General features: G+C 37.4%; 1 protein-coding gene across 2 annotated transcripts in view; it reads right to left on the bottom strand.

Moving 5' to 3' along the window:
* GREB1 (growth regulating estrogen receptor binding 1) overlaps positions 1 to 21615 on the bottom strand; it is an 85558-nt gene that overhangs the window by 52387 nt on the left and 11556 nt on the right. Inside the window, exons 2-3 of one of the 2 annotated variants that reach the window (XM_033513068.1) lie at positions 12988 to 13064; positions 1129 to 1285 (exon numbers count right to left, since the gene is read on the bottom strand). In XM_033513068.1, the coding sequence (XP_033368959.1) occupies positions 1129 to 1285 (157 nt within the window). In that variant the 5' untranslated portion in view covers positions 12988 to 13064. The remainder of the gene's footprint in view (positions 1 to 1128; positions 1286 to 12987; positions 13065 to 21615) is intronic. The other variant, XM_015623344.3, reaches the window with a different exon arrangement.

The raw sequence follows: 21615 nt of genomic DNA, 5'->3' as shown, positions 1-21615 counted from the left end.
GTGTGGAAGTTCATTAAATCCTTATGGAAGGGTTTGATAGAAAGATCACTTTGTGTAGGGAATAAGCAGCATATATATTTAAACAATTCATGTATATTCAGTATTTTTTCCCATATTAGAAAAGAAAAAAAAAAGAGGAAATTGCGAATGATGTGTGAGAAGATTTAGTTTTTTTCCCAGAAATATTCACAGCTGTCACTCAGGCATCAGCAAAGACCTTAATCGGTGCAAAATACTTTTATCTGTTGCTACTCCTTGGCCTGATTTTGTGTGCATGTTGTGTTTTACTGTGGACCTTTAAGCATTTCTCACTGTAACTGCAGCAAAGTATGACAGGGAAAGTAGATGTAGACAAAAGACATGATACTCCACCCTCCTGACAGGAATGAGTAAATAATCAAATTATTAAAGATAACCTTCCACCACCATTGTAATGATATGCACGCACCAGTAAACTCAATGGAAACTGTGAAACCACTACAAATAACAGACACCAAACACCAACTACATCATGAGTTTGCTTATCAGATCCATACAGTTCATTTAAACCATATTACTGGGAAAGCAGGCTTTTGTAAACACACACACAAATTCAATGAGAAATCCTACATGTTAAATACCCATTTGTGCAGGGTTTGTGAGAATAAACATCCTAAATTTTTACTTTTGCAACCACAGAATAACTACAAATATTATGCCTGAAGTAATTATAAACCATATCAAAAACTAAGAAAATATTTCTGCTGTACTTATGCACATTGAAAATTAGTCTTAGCATATATGTTTTATAAACCTATTATGGGTTTTCTATCATTTACTGTGTAGACTATAAATTATAGGATAACAGATTTATGTTCCAATTCTCCAAAGACTTCTCCACAAATGTAATGGAAAAGCTCCTAGAACTTCAGTTTTTGTGTATAGATGAATCTGAGCAAGTGGCTTAATTTTGTCAAAATAAAAGACAGTGCAGTTTGTATTTTTAATCCAATTCTAATACATATATATTTTCAGATCATAAAAACTTACGTTTATCCATATTATGATTTATAATGTGTATTCTGAGCTGTCGCTGAGCAAATAGCACAACTGCCTTTGACAGAAATAGAAATTCCATTTTTTTCCTACCTTCCAGTGATGATAGTTGCTGTTCAGCTTCCAAATACAGCTGAGAAAAGATTGGTCTGGGAACTAAGTTGTTTGAGCGGAGAGAGGCCTCAATAGAATTATGCAACACCTCTTCAAACCGTGTTGTCTTGAGCTGACCAGCGTAAGAATTTCCCATCTTCTCAAAAAGAAAAAAAAGACAAGAAGAGCAAAAGGAAAGAGAAAGATATTACAATTTAAGCACTCAGAACTCAATCACTGCATACTGATGCCAGGCTCAACATTTCTCATGAAAGAGAAATGCTTCATTGTCCACAAAGAAAGGCAAAGAACATTAACTGCAGCAGTCACAAGCAGATCCTGCTGGTAAATTACAGGAAGTTATCTAAAAGTAACAGCTTTCTGCGATTCAGCAGAAAGGCAGAAAGCTTTGGCACCTTCTTGAAAAAGTGACTAGAAATCTGATTCAAGTAATTCCTTGATTAATATAGCAATTGAGGAGATGCATTTTCAATAGTCATCAGTCTATTGTTAAACAGCTTTTTTGTTTCAAGCAATTTGAACAGAATAAATCATCTGGGCAATAGCACAGTTTTGTGTACTTATCTTTGCATGCTCCATCATGGCTGAACACTGGCTAAAGCAGTTCACCATATCTTTTAGAGGTGCTGTCTCACAAATAATGTAGCATTGCTGTAACCCAGAGATGGTGAAATATAACTTTTACTCTTCACCCTAAACACTATTTTTCCCTGTAAAAGACAGCCTCTTCTTGTTGTTGTTAGAATGAAACATTAACCATCCACTTGCATTGATATTGCATTCATTTATTTATTAGGACTTTACTTTTAGTGAAACCATGTAATTTATTCATTCTGTCACTGAACAGACAGTCTATTCCAGCTGAATATTCCATGGACTTAACTGACGCCTACTTTCCATAGGGAACACAATGAACTGGTGTAACCAAAAGCCATGTCAGCTTTCTTTCCCTATTACAAAGTAGCTCTTGCCCTGGGCCCCATGTCCTTTCCCTCCTCAAGTGACTGTGAATAGAAAGCATGAAATGCTTCCTGTTTGTGGCAGTAATTCCTAAACCCTGAACAGCCTCTCCTCGGCACCGGCTACTGCTTGGGAAATCAGCCTGTTGGGAAGCATCCTGTAGGAATCAGTCAAGGAAAAGGAAAACCACTGTGAAGCCACATACTGCTTGTAATGGAAAAAGGGGCTTGAAGGGAACAACAAACTTGCTGATTTGGATATCTTTTTATGATTTTTAAAGCATATTTTACATATATAATCATATTTCAATGTACTGTATGGAGAGTATAGCTGGTACTACATGACATAACATTGCTATAACAGATAGACACAATATTAATAGAACCATAATGAGAGCTATAAAACAGCAAAGGCAGCATTGAAGAAAATTATTTAGAATAAAAGAAGGCACTACCAACAAAATATTCATGTATATACACAAAATCAGATGGAGAAGGCACACTGAATAGTACTGAAGTATCCATTTGGTAAAGGGTAAATGGGAAGCTGTAAAATCTATTGGAGATATTCACTGCTAATACAGGAAATCAGGCTACATCTCCTCCAACACAGAAAGTAAATTACAGTTCCCATGCCACACTGATATGAATCCTCTGCTCTTTTTGAGTACTGCTTCCCCCTACACCAAAGGCAGCTGAAGACAATGAGGAAAGCCTGACATCAGCAGTGTCCTTAATGAGCTTTATCATAGGTTTATGCAGGAAACCCCAGGTCAGCTCTGAAATGAATTATACTCAATGCTGAACACTTGCTTAGGATTTATAGAGCCCATGAGAAGTCAGAAGGGAAACCTTGTATTTAATCCTGATGGCAGAAACATCAATGTGATGGTACAGGTAAAGAATTAGTTAAGATTATATTATTAGTGAAAGAGGCAGGTTTTGGAATCCTTTGCAAGACAAGCATGTTTGTCTATTAGGCAGCCAATTTAATTTTGTGAATGGGTTGGTAAAAAGAAATAAAAATACACTTTCTGAATTTGTAAGTGTTCATGTGCTTAAGTGACCTTATAATCAGTGTAAACACAATCATAAACCCAGAAACCTATTTTAGAAGATGTGATAAATATTTTTAGCCATTTTTCATCATCAAACATACACCACTGGAAACAGAAAATGGGCATTACAGGAACTTTTTTGCCAGCACCAATCTCTGCTGTTCAGAGTCCCACTGACTTAATTACAAGAGAAATTACTTCTCCAAAGCAAGCAAAGGAGAAACCATTTCCCACTAACTATACAACAGTTGTCATCCCCTCTTTTCTTTAGGGCTGCTCAGACTGTGGTATCTGAATTGCCCATTGCTGACTCCATGGCATCAGGAAGCAAAAAACTGAATCCTATGTCCCTGCTTCAGTGAACTCAGGACTCCCAGCCCCAATTTGTGTTTCCCTTGGATACAACTGTGTGCCACAGGCTAAACTTTCAAATGCTTGTGAAAGTCCAAGCCATGCATATAGACAGTGACCAGATCTACTAAAAAAACCCCATACACTGACACAGAAGGATGGCCCTCGACCCCATCTACTGATAAATGAAAGAGCACCTATCACATGGTCAGTTTCCATGGAGAGCATGCAGAGGAAAATACTTGCCAATTTAAGGAGGGGGGAAAAGGCAAAGAGCTGGACCTGGAAGAGTCTCATAAAAGCTTGATAAAAAGACAAAAACCAGCCTGAGCAACTTGGAAGCCTAAGAAAAAATTACAGATACAAATGAAGCAGGTCAGGCAAATGCCTTAGAAACCCATGGATAATGCTGTCAAAGAGAGATGCTCAGTCCAGGCACCTGAAAATATGAGTAAAAATTTGTTAGTCACTGAAAGGAGCATCTCAAATTCCAAATAAGGAACTCTCAGCATTTCGGTGGTAAACAGGTACTATGTGATTAAGAAAAATGGGGACCTTCTTAAGGGTGAATGTTTGTCATGTATGGAGTCAACTTCAAGTTCAACTGCAGTTGAACTAGTCAGGGTTTAAGAAAACCTGCTATGAGCCTGTCCTGAGTGCTGTGATGTAAGTAAGGAGTTCCCTCAGCCATCAGGGCAATCCCTATCACGAGCCATGGCAATGACTGGTCACAGAAGGAGAGGGCAGCAGCCAGCAGCAGCAGGACATTCAGTCCCAGCACCCAGATCCTGCAGGCAGATCTTTGCATAGTGGAACAAAGACAGCAACACATTACTGACCTTTTGCACTGAGGAGCACTAGGGTTTTGTGAAGACTGAAGATCTAGCATAGCAATTCCAGACAAAATTAATCCTACACCTAGGACAGACTGGGTATCCTCAGGAATGCTGTGGACTTTAGAGCATCCAAAGTAATCCAGGGCTTTTAGCAACTCCCTTTGAAACAGACTGATAAATAAATCCTGCCTTCAGCAGAAACTGAAGAAACGAAAGAATATATGCAGGCTGTGTTATGCTGACTTAAAAAAAATAATCAAGGTAATTAAGTGGGAAATTAGGAAGATCTGGTTGATTACTAAGAAATTCAGCCTTAGATACAACTTACAAATTATTACAGGTGCAGATGTTTCATATTAAGTTGCAAGTTTTTTGCTTTACACAATATAATCAACACTGCTACATTAATCCTTTCATTATTGCTGTATAGCAGTGAATATGTTTTCCAAGTCTGAGCAGCCAGCTTTCATTCTTTTGAAATAGTTTAATAGAGTAATTTCTATTGTATAATTTCTAAGAGGAGAATAGCAAGATGTTCTCATGCTCCTCAACAGAATTTGCTATCACTATGACAAAACAGGCAGTCTTTTGCCTGCATAGAAAGAAAGGATTTGTTTGTATGGACAATGGATTTAGGTATCTAAAAGGCTATCTATTTTTTTTTTCCTGTGAGAAGGGAGAAAGCATTATTTACTGCAGGTTAACAATTTGTTAACAGAACAGTACCAGAAAAGTTGTGTGATCCTTTTGCCCTTTGAACATAAGTTATATTCATAAAGTAACACCCAAAAATCCATCAATATTTGTACAGTTCAGTAAAGTCCCTAGTAATTCTTTAAAACTTGTATTAAAAACATTAGTCTAAGAGGAAAGAAATCTTAGGGTAGGGGCTCGTATGTAAATATAACTATAAGAAGAAAAATAACTTTGGAGACAGCACAAAACTGATTCTTTTCAATGGTAGTGATACATCCTGCAAAATCCTCCTCATTGTCCTCACAGATTCAGTCCCACCATGAAACGCCACAATTTACACTTTTATTTCCGTGAAGGTATCTGTAATTACAGTGCTTTCTCTAGGTTTGGATTTGAAAGAATAAATTATTTTTAATTTCCTATATTAATGTGTGTCACATGTCGAAGCGATACCGTGTGATACCTATTTCCCACAGGCTACATAAAACCTATTCCCACAGGTTATATAAAATTCTTGTTGCAGGAGAATTAAAAGACACTGATATTCAGCCCCCAGGAGACCAAATTATTATAGCTTAAGTCTTTACTACTAGCCTCAAAATAAGATTACCCCATCCAAAATGCCCTTCAGGAACAGTCACTGCTCCATCGTGACTCCTGAAGTGTGTTTGGGAACTACTGAAGCAAGGGAGTACAAGCAACAGAGCCATGCCAAGACATCACAACAGAAAATTGATTTCTGGCACACAGAAATCTCTCCTTCAATTGTTTCATTTAGTAATACAGCTGGAGCTCATATGGGCAAATACAAATTAAAAATTCTTCCAGAAATCAACCTAGTTGTTCATGTACCACAAAATTAACACTTGTAGAAGTAATTTACAAAGCTTTTTCCTGTCAGTACAAAACCACCTAAAAGCATTGAAAAGAGGTGGATTATTGCCAGTTTCTGAGAAAAATACTAGTTTCTGGAAGTCAGATCTGTTTCCTCACAATTCTGCCAGACCAACTTGGCAGTAAGAGAGAGGGAAAAAAAGAGCTCAGAAGACTGATGTTTATGATATAATACTGGAGCATGGGAAACCTCACCTCATTTAAGATTACTTCCAGACCAGCATTTTACCAAAATGATTTTCACCAAATTCTTCAAGAAGGGTTTTATTTTCTTCTGTTAGTCTAACCCAGAAAGAAAAATTTTCAAGCTTTGAAAGATGCCAAGAAATGAAATTACAATCTTCTGATGAGCCCAACTCTACCAATATCAACAAGAATAAAATCAGTAGTCACTCATGATCTGTTGACTGAAATCCACTTCTTCAGGGAAGTACTTTATTCCTCGACAGTAAAGCTGTCAGATGAATGAGAAGTCTCCAGTCGTTCTGTGTTTCATATATGACTTTAGTTTGGTAGTTCAGTAGACCCCATTCGGCCCATTACATTTTAAATGCAACATAAAAACTTCAAATAAAACCACAGTTCCCTTTGCCAGAAATTCTAGCTCATTCTGTGCTACCATATCTTAGAACTTCTATAAGTCTTGTGGATTTACATGAGAAATGTTATCTAAAGACCAGTCCAGATTAAACTTAATGGTTTCCAAAAATTTGGATGTGATGAAACACAGAGAATCTGATTAAGGTTGATGACAGGTCACAGAGAACTTAATCCTGCCACCTTTACACAGCCAAGAACAATTCTGCTGCTGTTTCCATAAAATTAATATACTGTAACAAGACTACTCTGATCTCTCTACCACTTCTTTTTATCTTCTGTTTTCTTTTCATTTTTATCTGAGGTCTTCTTTTGATTTTGAAAATCAGTCTGAACTACAGAGAGGTATTTTCTCCTGCATCAATAGTGAGATGATTTCCTGCCCTGACTCATGTTTCCAAGCAACAGGATGTCAGAACAAGAGTGTAGATTGAAAGGTGTCAAGCTTTTTGTTTGTTTTTTTGGCAACTCTAGATTCCAAGCCAAATTCCTTATATTAATCACTGAAATCAGTTCTCCTACTCACTGCAGAAGTAAATAACTGGGAAATGTCCTTATTCTCAGGAAATTGCTGCAGAGATTAATTAATAAGGACACGTTTTCAATGAAATTCAATACAGGAAAATTCCCTCACCTACTGAAAAATCAAGTCAATTTCCTAACTAATCAATATGAAAAAAGGATCAAAACAAACTTGGACAAATCAATGTTAAGCCACCTCAATAAAAATACTATTAAAAAGCTATTGCTTTTTTTTTTCCTTCAGGCAGGAAATAAGTCAAATTTTTAGATGGATCATTCTTATTATGGATTTATTTCACATCCATTTTGGCCATATTAAAGACAACTTCATCTGAAAAAAAGTGTTTTCTTATTTTTTGCTGAAATTTTTCAACTGCAAAACCAATAAGAATTCCTTCAGAGGGTTCATTTTTTTCCATTAAAATACTAAAATTCATGCAGGGAACAGTGACAAAAATAGCAAATGAGTATTTTCTATAGAAAAAGGAAAAATAATTTCCTGATAGGTCTGAAAAAAAAACAACAGCCTCTCATACAAATTTAACTTTACATTAAATCAAAAAAAATAAAGCACGAGGAAATCCAGAGTAATCTAAGTTGTCATAAAGCCATTAAAATACACAGTTTTGGTGGGGGATCTGGACTAAGGTGTCTTGGCAATTTAGTGACAAGGAATCCAAGCTGTGACAGCCGACACTGTAGTTTTCTGGGGAAACAGAAAACTCCAATTGCAATCAGATTCCTTTAATTAATTAAGGATGAAGGACTGTTTTGGTTTTAAGACACAGTTTGGTCTTCCTTTATGGCTCCAGGAAACGTAAGCTTCCTTCACACTAGTAACTTTTATGCCTGCTCTTAAACCAGAGCTGATATTTTCTGAGACATTTAAAGTACTGTTTTGTGCCAAAATTACACTATGTTTTAATTTATTTTAAATAAAGACAAAAATGCTAAAGTGCAAATTGCTTATAACAGAAAATCCTTTGTTAGAGGCCATACATTGAATTACTATTCAAATTTTAAAAAATCCTAATCATAAGCAGTATTGGGACTGATGCCTGATAAAAATCTGTATCTGCAAAAAGAATTCAGAAGAAATTTTTACTTAGACTTTTTAAAAGTGACTTAGCATCTATTATTAATCTATTCTTATTTTCACTGGAAATCTATTTTAGACATAATGATGACACTGGTTTTCATTTATTTGCTTCTTGTTTTAGCACGAGCCTTCCTTCCAAAGACTTCTCATTCCTTTATATCCTGATAACAGGGCCAAGGAGCCACATGATATAAACAGATGTGAGCTGGGTGATAGTCCAGTGTTGTATTAATAGTGCAGACTGAGCCTAATATGTGATAGGACAATAAATACATTTAGGGAGTGGCAATTCATGGCACTTCATCCTGTAAATACTTTCACATTCCTCTCTGCAAGAAAAAACATATTCTGATGCAGATTTCCTTGATTTTCCTACAGGATCTCTCTCACTTTGCATGTGTTACTGGAAAGAAAATCCCTTATCAGCAGCTTCCAGCATAGTGCAGCTGATATGCTTTACTATTTCTCCAGCACAGAACCCTGATGCTGTGGCTCATCAGGCAGCACTGCCTTGGTTCCCATTTGGCTTTTGTGTGTTGCTTTGATCAGTTCCTGGCTTTGGATGAAAGCAATTCTTTCAGAGGCCACCTTCAAACTCTCTTAAAAAAAAAAATTACATACATAAAACCAATTGAGCTTGTTAAGCAGCAGGAAGAAGCCAAGTACAGGGAGGAGAAAGGGGGGAAGGAGGTGCCACAAATCAGGGCTAGGAAGCAGTAATCAAAGTGGTGACTGGAAAATTAGTAAAAAATATCCCCAAATTGTACAGGTCTGGGGCATTCCTGTAAGTGGCTCTCTCACTATTACCTACGGAGACACAACTCTCTTTCCAAGAACTGTCTCAGACATCTCCTCCGTACTGTTGAGAACAGCCACTTGAGATCTCAGACTCAAAGCAGTAGGGAGCAAATTGGCAAGTCAGGAGAGATGATCTTGAAATGCACGTTTTCTAAAGAAAATTCTAAGAAACCAGAACTTGGGGCGTGCTACTCTTTTTTCTGGTTACCGGTGCTATAGAGTGTTTCCAAGAATCTTTTCCAAATCCAAAAGGGGTATACAGAGAGTAATGCTGTACTGATTGTACAGCTTAGCTTTTTGAGCCATCCTCAAAACTAGACTTTTGTTTTTCCTTACACCAAGCCCCCAGACTCATTCTACCTGTACCCCTCCAGTCTCATCCCTGGAAGCAGTGCAGCAGAGCAATGCACCAGCAGTGTGTGTGGGGGACAGCCACACACACACAGAGACCAGAATGCACAGATTAAACACGCTTTGGAGCTGTCTGTCAGGGCAGCAGAGGCAGAGCCAGTGCCTGTGGCAGTTCTCCAAGGATACACACAGAGTGCACAGGTTCAGAGGCTTCACCTCATTCACAGCAAATGGCCTCACTGCTTGAAAGACAGCTTCAGTGATTTCTACTAGCAGAGCACGCTCTACTGTATCTGGGTCATATTTCCCATCTAATGAACAAAGAGTGAACACAAATACAATGGGAGCAATCTAAAATGTGCCTCACCATCTGTGGGTAGCAAATAGATCTGTAGATGAGTGTATCACATTACAAAACATATCTGAACCTCAGGGTTTACTCAATCAGGAGATCGATTGCACAAGTACTGTCTACTGAAAATATATTAAATAAGAAATATTCGCAGACAAAAATATGCAATCCAAAGCATTAATCAATTATCTTTAGTTAAAAGTATCAGTAGAATCGTCAAATTTAATTAAATTTAAAAAACTGAACTTAGCAGTTTTAGATCTGAGTTGTCTACCTTGAGAATTTAAAAATTCAAGTTGTCTGTACTTTGAGTATTTTGAAGTTTTTCTAAGAGGAAATCCCTCAAACCAAGGCCAGCAAACAAGAGACTGAAAATGCAGACAAATTAACATATTTAAAACATCAGTATTAGCTGTAAAATGTCTCACAAATATTATATTTGAACAGTAACTAGTATAAGATGGTGTGAGTACATTATGCTATAGTAATATTTTTAATAAACAGTAACAGTATTTTTCAGCATGGAAATATCCAATAAAAGATCTACTGTACCGTACTGAAAGCATGTGCTCCTCAGTGACCTCCAGAGAAGGACTCCTGAAGTTTCAAATCCTGATTCCAGTGCTGAATACCTTACACCTGTGGTAACTGCCAGTGATTATGTCTTTGTGGAGTTTTCTTTTTTGTTTCATTTGGAAGAGTCTGCTGCTTGGCAAATTGGTGAGCACTCTTAAGGCTCCTGAGTCAGCAACTGAACAACTCAGTCGGGTCACCGTGACACGAACACTCTCCTGTCACAGTAGAGCACAAGAAGGCTTCAAAGCTATCTATTCTGCAACTATGGTAAAAACTAAGTAATGAGACCACAATATACCCTGGCAAGCTGTTCTCTAATTTGTGTGCTGGCTATACTAAATGATAAATGGTCTGACTTTATGTCTTATTAATACTAAAGTGCTGTGCTGGGTCATGGTGCTCCCAAGCCAGGCACACATGAATCTATCAGTCTGAAACATTAACACTGACAGTTCTGCCGAAGGCTTTTGGAAGGACTGAAACAATTTGAGGTTTTTTAAGAAATACGGGTGTCCTTTTGTACTATATAGATATCAAAATCACTAAAGAAAGCATAAAGTGTGTACTGTAGGTATTTTGTTTTGCTAGCAAAAGAAAAGATTAACAGAATGAAATCAGGTATGTAGCAAGTTTATCTTTGTGTTGGTACTATGCCTGTATCTCCTGTACAAAAGGATAGGAAAGCAAAAGAGTATTTGAGAGAACATGTTCAGTGTAACACTGGATATACAAAGAAACAGCTGTTGCATCATATTTAACCAAACACTGCATCTTTTCAAGATACAGCTAGAGTACATGTACAGAGAATGTTTCTGTATCATTACAGAATGAATTACCAAACATTTCTTTAGGTAACAAATAACTTCAGAAGATAAAAGCAATAATTGTGATAATTGAATTTTCTTTTTCTTGTATCTCCAAGTCATGCAACGTTCAGATACATGCTTGATTTTAAACAGAGTTAAATACTACTGAAATTAGTAAAGTCAAGCACTTGTCTAGGCTCCCAGTTGAATTAAGTTTCTGTGTAACCTTATATGCAGCATTATAAACTTTATATGCAGAGTATTTTTGGTAGAGCTTGTGATTTCACCCTTCACACTCAGGTCATGTGTTCATGACTGGCTCAAGCTACTCTAAACTCAGGTTACAGCTGAAAAGCAACATCTCCCACTGCTGATTGCATATTCCCACTCTGTTGTTCAGTGGCATTGGTGTCAGCTGATATAATTGAAGATTAGTAGCTTTTACAGGGCCATTTTTGATCTGATCAGATCCCTCATCTAGCTATGCATAAAGGCCATTAATATATGCAAAAGAAAAGTACCAGTACATGGCTAGGGAGGGTGGTGAGAACAGTAACTTTTTCTATAAAAATGCTTTAAATAACACTTTTAAATTTTAAAGATACACCTTCTGATTCTTCTTTAATGTAAGAGGGAAAAACCTGAATTTTAAAGTCTATTGAAGCAGTTGGGAACTTCAGCGATTTAGTGCTTTCACTGAAAACAATTTTCATATTAATTGAAAGTTTTCATTGTTTATTTGGTATTTTTTTTAAATGTATGCTCTCTATATATACTCAACATGCTTTAATTTTTGATTGGCCCCAAACTGGTCAGGTAGTTGTACTGGATGATCACTGTGAGTCTCTTTCAACTGACAGGCCCTACTCTAGTCTAGTTAATTTTATTCTTAGATTTTAGGACGAAAACACTCCATTTAAGAAGGTGAAAAAGAAACTGTCCAGAAAATAATAAATAATGATTTTGGAAAGTGACTGGTATCTTCTTCTGTTACTATGGAAGTGAACTAGAAGCTTTATAAATGTTCTGTATTCAACACCAAATACAGGAGACCCCAGCCATGCGTTTTCAAGTACGGTACAAAAACATTCAGTTAAGAAATGCAGGAATGACTGACTGGTTTCCTATCAGCAGTGTACAACTGTGTATCTTCAACATATTAACTTGACCAAACTGGCACTTGAAATATTATACTAACAGCCAAAGTTTAGAGAAATCCAAAAGGAAAACAAACATTGCAAGAAATAGATATGCCTGTGTGCAAGAGGTAAGTTTTGAAAGAGTCATTTTTAACAATTTACCAGGCCAACAAAAACAAAAGCCAGGAAATTCACTTTTCAAAGAAGTATAACTTGACTAACTCCAGCCAAACATATTTGCCCCATAACTGTAGTGCATTCCTAATCAAAATTTCTCTAGGATGCACTGCCCAGGATGTTTTCTAGAATGAAGTCTAGGATGCTGCAGTGTCTGTCTCTGACTTTATTTTGTGGCTGGAAACACCACATTGATGTTAAAGAATATTAGCATAGGGTAGATGTTAAAGAAGAACGTGTTAACCTGATATACAGCAATGGAATGCAGAAAGGAAAAGAAGCCTGTCTCCTTTGGATATAAGCATGGAAAAGAAGTTCCAGAGGAGGAGAAAGGGCAAGAGAGCACAAAGGGCCCTATTGTGTTTGATTAGTAGCCAGAGCAGGAATTCTAGGAATGGGCAGTGAGCATGGAGTTTATGTATAAGAGATCTTGTATAGAGAAGCAGTGAGAGTTAGTCATTATGCAGCTGCTGATACAACATCAACCAGAAAAGAGGGGCTCTGCCTGCTGAAATGAGCTGCTGAAGCTGTGTGAAATGAGTTAGTCATGTGATGAATTGACAGAACAGTTGTTAGGGGAAAGCTGATCATGTAATTATCCCAACAAAAAGTATGTAAAATACATACCTTTTACCCTAGGCTTTAAAGAAGAGAATCTTATTTTACAGGGCTCTACATGGCATGTTTTTCACAGATTGAGAACACTGGAATAGAAGTGAAACATGGCATGTAACTTGAGGTTATAACCTTGGGGTTACAAGTTTTTCAAAAGTCTAAAGCGCAGGTTAAAATATGAGCACAAAAATCATAAATGACATCATTTAATAATAAAAACAATTTACCAGGACATGCATTTATAAGGCAGAACGAGGAAAGAGTTGGGTCCCTGTGCAATCAGAAAGGAAAATTAATGATGATTGTAAATGTTTGTTTGGTTTTTTTTCCCCCAAGATGACAGAAGGTTATTTGTGACTAAATGACTGACTTATTCAGCAACTTTAGCAAGTAAAAGTAGAGACTGCTACTTGAAAAGTCTCCAAAAACTTAGTATTCGAAGCATTCTGCACGCAGACTGTATATGAAAGAAGTAAAACTGGGTCCTGCCAATCAGAATGACTGGTTTAATTGTGAGACAACTATTTTTCTTCTCATAATGTTTTTAAAATGGCTGTGGGCACACCTGCCTTTTGTGTATACAGAAATAATACTGGAGTGTGTATAAAATCTTACATAAAAGATCATCTATAGAAGCTAAAAATACATACCACACTGGCATGGAGAGTACTTATGTAGAGCCCAGATTGTCTCCTCCACGAGAAACACGCTCAGTTTTGTACTTTGGACACGTACAAAAGGAGACCTTTAAGATCACCTAGAAATACAGACTGCAATTCAGCTGCCTAACTTTGAGATGTTCTGGGTAATTTTGTCTGGATTCTGAGTGCTGCTCCAAAGAAGCAGAGTTCTGAAGCAAGATCTCTGTCATATGTGCCAGTTCTTTATGGACACCTCAGGTAAACCAATGAACCGGGTAAACCATTAAACCAGGCACCTATACTTAGGCAACTGAATTAGACTCCAGGTATCTACTGTTTCACTAGGCAGAAATTTCCATTATGATCAATACAACCAAGGGATCTGAGAGAGATCTGAGAGATGATTCAGCTGACCAGCTGCCAGTGTTTATTTAGCTCAACAGGAGCTGACTCCCTCCCCTAGCTCCATTGACCACACTTGGCTCCACTGACCACAAGGTGCGGCAGCTGTGGCTGCATGAAGACCTCTGTATTTAGGAGTCTTGGGGCTCTCTGATATGTTCCAGGGTATCTGAGGCTGTGACACAGACACCACCAACACCTGTAGGAAGGAGACTGTGTCAGGCAGGATACCTAAGGGCATCTCAAATTGCAAAAGAATCACATGAACAAGACACAGAATCACATTCTCCATCTCAAACTAAATCCTACTCTCAAAGTCAAAAACTGGCATGTCTATGGGTACATCTACATTGTTAAGTGACTCCGCTTCCAGTTTGCTTCCAGCTCCCCATCACCTGATCACACTGTGTACACATTGGTTTACATCCAGGCACTGTGAACTCTGCTTTAGTTCTGCAAGTAGTTAAATAAAGCCCTCCTTTCTCCAGAGACTGAAAATTTAAAATAAACAGGGTCATGTTGACCTCAAGGCAAGCAACAGACTTAATTACTGCAACAGACAACGATGAATCATACCTAAGCAAACCTCCCATTCCTTTTCAATAGAATCCATTATTAATCAGGCACATTGTTTTACAACTGGTACAACCTACACCGGAAAAACCCTTCCTTTCTTCAGGGCACAACAGGAGTATTTCAGAATTTCACATCTGTTTCTTCATTGCTCTTCATCAGTCACAAACTGTTGCTGTTTTCATGTCTTACCCACATTTAATTTTTATTCACACACTGCACAAAAGCACATATTCAGTCTGCTGTATCTGTGTAAAAATCTTAAATGCATTTTCAGAGACCATTTTTTAAAAGCTTGAAAGCTACAGCCTGACCGATACTTCTGTAGCTATTAAAGACTCCAACTGTTCAAAACAGTTCCTTAAGAGCGTTCCTTCATCTGTAGTAATTGTCGTATGGGAAAAAAAGCCTCTGAACCTCCAGGCTGAGTAACATCCCTTTGAGTGCTTAGAAAAACAGCTCTTAAGAACTCTCAACTTTCTGCACTCTCTTTGTGAAAGACCTCATATGCCAAGCCATGTGATGGAGGATGCTGTACAGTACACTGGGTCAGGAGACAAGACGTGGCACCGTCTCGTACCTGGGGAACAGGCACATTACATTCTGCTGCGAACGTGAACTGAAACTAATTGAACAAATCGTGTGCTCAGTGTGTGTGATTTGATATGCCTGTGCTAAGCCACTGCCTATCTCCAACTACTGAGACGGTGAGGATGCTATTCCACTGCAGACTGCTTGAGATACTCATGTTTTGTACCTATTTCCCAGTTTTCCATTTAGGTATATTTCCAAGCCCCACATATTCTTTGGAAGGAATCATGTCTGTGTGTAGCCATGGATGGCTTTTTTCACATTCAGTGCATCAAGAGAGGAACATGTATGTCTGTCTGCAGGCCAAACAAATGTAACACAGTACAATTACACACAGCTGCTGTACTACAGCACATCATTCTATTCAAAGATCTTACTTTAATGACTGTGAATCATTAGAGTTTTAATCTCTTTAGTTCACCTTGGGTTTACATATATTTTTCTTAAGAATTCTATCATCTAGTCACTTATAATACTGAAGAGCTTAGTGCTGTATGTATGTTGGATGCATTAATTGAGAATGCTTGCAACAGTATAGTTTTCAATCTCACTTAAAAACCATACCATGCTACTTTGAGAACCACCTTCCTCTCTGCCTTCAGATCATGGATTATGTATCACAATTCCTGGATACTCCAGTAATGATTTAATATCACCCTCAGAGAATGACAGGGAAGTAAGGGTATCTTATTCCTCCATTTTACTGACTTACATTCAGATTTACAGTCTGTAGTGAAATTAGTGTAGCTTTTGTGAGCATCTCTATCTCTACTTATAAATTAAATCCATTTAATTGGTAAGGTATTAACTGCCAGGTAATGTTATCTAAATAATTTTAAGAGTCTGAGTTCAAAAATTTCAATCAGTGTCAAACTGGAAAAGCTCAGATCTGAATGCAGTTCCTTAAGTATTTACTATTTAGTTTAAATGTTGGAAGACATAAAGAAACCAGAGAAATCAATCGTTCCATTTCTGTAATCCTATTTGGAAAATCTAACAATATGGCTACACAAAAACAATCTTCAAAGTAAATTTCCTGGTAAAAAATAGATATTTTTCCTTATTTGGGTAATGCTAGAAATTTCCTGTTGCTTTTGAATAACTATAAGCTGTAGATGAAAAATAGAGGAAAAATAAAGCATAAGGTTTTCACATCTCCGGTTGTACTTCTCTACTGCTCCTTAATTGAGCTACAGTAAGAATAGAGATCAAAATCAACATGACCCAGCCATGTGCCCTTGCAGCCCAGAAAGCCAAATGTGCCCTGGGCTGCACCCAAAGCAGCGTGGGCAGCAGGTGAGGGAGGGGATTCTGCCCCTCTGCTCTGCCCTGCTGAGACCCCACCTGCAGGGCTGCATCCAGCCCTGGGGTCCCAGCACAGGAAGGACATGGACCTGTTGGAGTGAGTCCAGAGGGGGCCACAAAGATGCTCAGAGGAATGGAGCACCTCTGCCATGAAGACAGGCTGGAAGAGCTCAGGTTGTCCAGCTCAGGAAAAGAGAAGGCTCTAGGGAAACCTTGGAACACCTTCCAGGGCTTAAAGAGGCATTACAAGAAAGCTGGAAGAGGAATTCAAATGTAGGGATTTTTCTAAATTACAAAAAACAAAAAAAATTAAAAAAATTAAAAAAAAATAAAAAGTCTGAACAGGTCTATTATTTGATAGATATAGATCTATCAAATAAATAAATAGAATAAATAGTATTAAAGACTGGGAATTCAGCTGCCTCTGTTTTTCCATTACATAAAAACAACAGGCAGTTATTTGGAGGAGCTATAGACACTATTTCGCAAACTTTGCATCCTTTTTTTCATTCTGTTCTTGAAAATCAATTCATCTTTAAGTTTTATTATACCTAATTCAAAACAGCACAGCCATTTAAACAAGTTTAATCTATCAATTCACCCTGAGCAAAAAATACAAAGGGATATTTTTTTCATCATTTTCTCATATATTAACATAATTGCACTTTTCAACTGAATAAAGTTACCTACTGTGAACGTAATACAATGTGAAAATACTTTCATTATGCTACCACCATATAAAATTTTATGCAAAAACTTCACTTTAAACAGAATACTGAGTGTCAAACTGCAAAGGCAAAGGTCCTACAAAATCTACTTTAGTTTAGCATTCTGAACATTCAAACCTGGTGTTGCAATAGCATAGTGACTAAATATTCTGCTGCTTACCTTTAGAAAAAGTAGTAAGAAATTTTAAAAAGCAAGTATTCATTATAAAATTACATAATTAAGTACAATGCTTGCTATTTTATTCTCAGTATTTATCAAAAAGCCATTCTGGACCCAAGTCTGCCAGAATGATAATAAATTTGTCAGTAAAATTAGGATTGTTTGACAGATGTGTGATTTCTGACATTATGCTGAAAGCAATGTTAAAATCTTTACCATTTTTGACACCTCATACTACAGAAAAGAAGCTGGAGGGGAAACACTGTAATTATGACATTTTTGTCTTGTTTGACATTTTGTCTTGTTCTTTTTTGAAGTCATGATTGCATATTCTGCAACACATACACAAGAAGTATCAGTAGAAAAGGCAATCCAGAGCAATGGGTCTATTAAAAAAAGCAGTACAAATTGCACATAGTATTATTTCAGTTGGTCACATTTTTCAAAAACGCTGGGCATTGCTCTCACATTTGAGTACCCATTGTACATTGTCCCTGGAACAGAGAACAGTCTCTCATGATCGAGAGAGACTTAAAGAACAGAGCTTATGTGACTGGATGAAAGAATGGAACAGCACTCTAAACAGACAGCAGGAACAGTACAAAATGGTATGTCTGAAACACCACAGCTGGACAGATTGCACCAACTGACATGTTAGGAACAAGCTTTTATGTAACAGCAGATTTCCTGCCTTTAACGGGTGGCTCTTACACAACTGCCAGCATCTATTTTCCTCTGGAATTAGGCATCCAGTATATTTTACATACACAAATTATTTGTCCAACAGCAGTAATCATTTAATATAAAAGACAGTATTTTTTCTAGACATTTTATAAAGGCTCTTACAGAAAAATACTGCAATTTATGGTATAATTTGAAAGCATGAAGATGATGCATTCAGAAATGTTAGCACAAGATCAGCAGGAAGCAAATTTAAAATTCTAATAAAAACTTTGAAAGTTCCAATTGTATTTGATTCTGAGTAGTCCAACTGCCTGAATAATAAAGAAAAACATCCTACCAAAGTTACCCAAACACTACCTCTATTACAGAATATGAGATGAACTGTAAATGAAGAGCTCTCAAGAATTTATTCCATGCAGGGAAACATGTGAAAAATTACTATTAAATAACTATTGTTTGTCTACAAGCTGTCATAGATTCAGGAACATCATCTCTGCCGAAAGAAAAGTATGAGTCAAGCCCATAGGAGGGCCCAGGTCACTTTCAGACAGAAATATTACCATTTTTCATTGTTTCCTGTGCCAAAAATTCTGAAGAAGAAAAGGCAGGAATAACTAGTTCACAGAAAATAACCCTACCTCTTCTAGAATTCTGTTATCTAAGTCACTTTCCCTAACACTGACTGATGACTTCTTTCAGTGCTTGACACTATGGACTTGGAAATTGCACATTATTATCTTGGCCTCATCATCTCCTGCATTCAACTACCAGTCTATATACTACATGAATAGCACCTTCCCATTAAAGTGATATCCCTTACCAAAGCAGAGCTTTACAGAACTTTTCCTGATTGAATAGGTTTTTACTTTATAAGCAGTTTTGAAGCTTTGCTTCCTTCAAATAAATTCACTTTGGTTTGATTTTTTTTTCACACAACAGTGTCCCAGTATGCTATTAAGAATTTCTTTTTAAGCAATAGCTACATCCTAGTGATGGATAAAAATAAATCAGGTGGGTAGGAACTACTTGTTCATACATACCTATTAATACCTACACACACATACAAAAATAGTGTCTTACATGTTCTCAGGCTGAGGTTCAGTTATCAGTGCATAATACACTTGCTTATACTGTAGTTTCCTTCATCAATTGACATTCATCACTCTACTTGCATGACCTCACAAGAATTTTGCAAAAAAGGCAAAGACAAAATAAATCTGTTAGGCAGAAATGTAACTTCTGGTTATTGCTATTAGTCACTTCTCTGTATGTCACATTCAACAGCCCTTAGTGATAGATTCCAGAGAAATGACTTTATCAGAAGGCACATACAGATGAAGCCCCTGACAGTAGTACTACTCAACAAGGCAAGCACTCTCAGGTGAGGCTGCAGCTTCTCAGGAACTCCACCCATTTATCAGCTACATCTATACAGGAAATGTTGCTCCTTTGACATGTCTATATTGCTGCATAAAACCAGGACACTGGTTGCTCTGTGGCACAGTCATGCCCACTCCCTTGAATACAAGTAGTGCCCTGTGGCTTTGTGGCCATGTTAGGTGTGGTTTGAGTCAGAATTTTGATCAGTGCCAGGGCTGTGTTGCAAGTCACCACAGCAGTGCTTTTACAGCATGGAACTGAATAGCTGTGAAAATGCTTTAGTGGGGGAAAGCTGCTGGGACAGTATGTGAGGTCCATGTGCTCTGGGAACAGTCCCTGGTGCATGCCATTCCCAGTCCAAGCACTGCCTGGAAGACTATTGATTGCCACAGGCCAAAACTGCCAGGAACCATTCTGACTGGAAGTTCCAGCTCAGGCTGACCACAAACTGCCTTACTTAGCTTTTCAGACTCTGCCTGCAAGTCTATGTGCACTCTGGTCACCATTTTCCTTTCTTTGTCCTACTTTCTCTGACTTCTTGTTTACTCACTGCCTTTTTAAAGCTTTTTATTCTCAATGTCCTCCCCAAAAATGATATACATACTCCACTTCCACCTACCTCTCCTTTCCAGGAATTGGAATATTCAACAATGAAACAACTAATACTGACACTTGGACACCACTAGGCTTTAAAATTATCATTATTAAAAAGATTAAGAGGTTGCCTTTCGAGACTGGTGCAAACCTGTAGACGCTATAATGGTATTGCAGCTGCACATATGCCCATGTAATAAGAGACAATGTTTTCTTTACCTGTAAACTTCATAGATTAAGTAAATACGGCAGCAGGTTGAATATCTGATAATATCTGAATATGTGATAATAGTAAAGCTTACACATCAACTCCTGATTTTCTGTGGGTAGATTGCCTGAACTATGATTTAGGCTTTGGGTTTCTTCCCTGCCTTTGGCTACACACAACACTATTGAGGGTAATGCTGCTCATTCCATTCAGTAGCAAATTTCTTTAGGCTGGTCCCATTCTCTTCACAAACAGGTTCACATTTTTCATTTGTATCCTTCTTAGTTTATACATTTTAAATTGTTTTTTACTTCCTCTCTTACTCTGTTCCATCATTGTGCAGCATCAATGAGCACTGACTGTAGTCTTCATTTTCTGAGGCAAGCCACAGTAGACATGAGATTCAGCACACATTAAAGAGAAGAGCTAAGTAATAACAAGCCTTAATTTAAAATACAGAAATTAAAGACAGGAATCTCATCTTGTAGGGGAGCTGATACAGTTTGTTGCAGTGTCATCCAAACTTAGGCTGCAACTTCTCCAAACACAGAACACGTGTAATCCAGCAGCATCTGCTTTTCACTTTTTTCATACTACTCAAATTCTCATGCACTCTCCTATGGTATGCAACAGGTTTCCCATATAATTTTTTCTGATAAATTTGTGACAGAATTTAATGATATTAGTTATGAATACTTCTCTAAATATCCACGATCAAAATTCTTCTGAAAGACTGTTAGACCAAAAACCTGCTAAACACTATAGGAGACCACTTCTTCAGAAATTATTGTAAAATTCAAGTTTAACTATTTAATCTAATAGTCTCATATAAAAACAAACAAACAAAAACAAAAAAAAACCACAAAAAACCCACAAAAAAACAACAGAAAAGAAGCAGTAATAACAGCAAGCCATTTCTTCCTATCAGTTCTGTTGCATGGTAATTCCAGTGGTTATCCTGCTTCTTTCATGAGGATAAACATTGAATCATGGGCTCACAGAATGTTTTAATCTTTTGCATTGGAAGCAACCTTTAAGGGTCACCTTGTCCAACCTCCCTGCAACAACCAAGGCCATCTCCAGCTTAACCATGGCACTTACAGTACCATCCAACCTGACCTTGAATGTTTCCAAGGACAGGAACCTACCATCTCCCTGGGCAATTTATGCCAGTGTTTCACCACTTCCATCAAAAAAATACCTTCCTAATATCTAATCTTAATTTTTTTAAGCCATTACCCCTCGTCCTATCACAACAGGCCTTACTGAAGTTTCATGCATTGAACACCCCATCCATCAAATCTGTACCTCTCCAATTCATAAAGATATTCTTCGCTCATTGAAAATAATCTCTTGTGAGAAGTTACAGACAGT

The sequence above is a fragment of the Parus major genome, chromosome 3, assembly GCF_001522545.3.
Source record: "Parus major isolate Abel chromosome 3, Parus_major1.1, whole genome shotgun sequence".
NCBI lineage: Eukaryota > Metazoa > Chordata > Aves > Passeriformes > Paridae > Parus > Parus major.
This window is presented reverse-complemented; position numbering and strand designations above follow the sequence as displayed.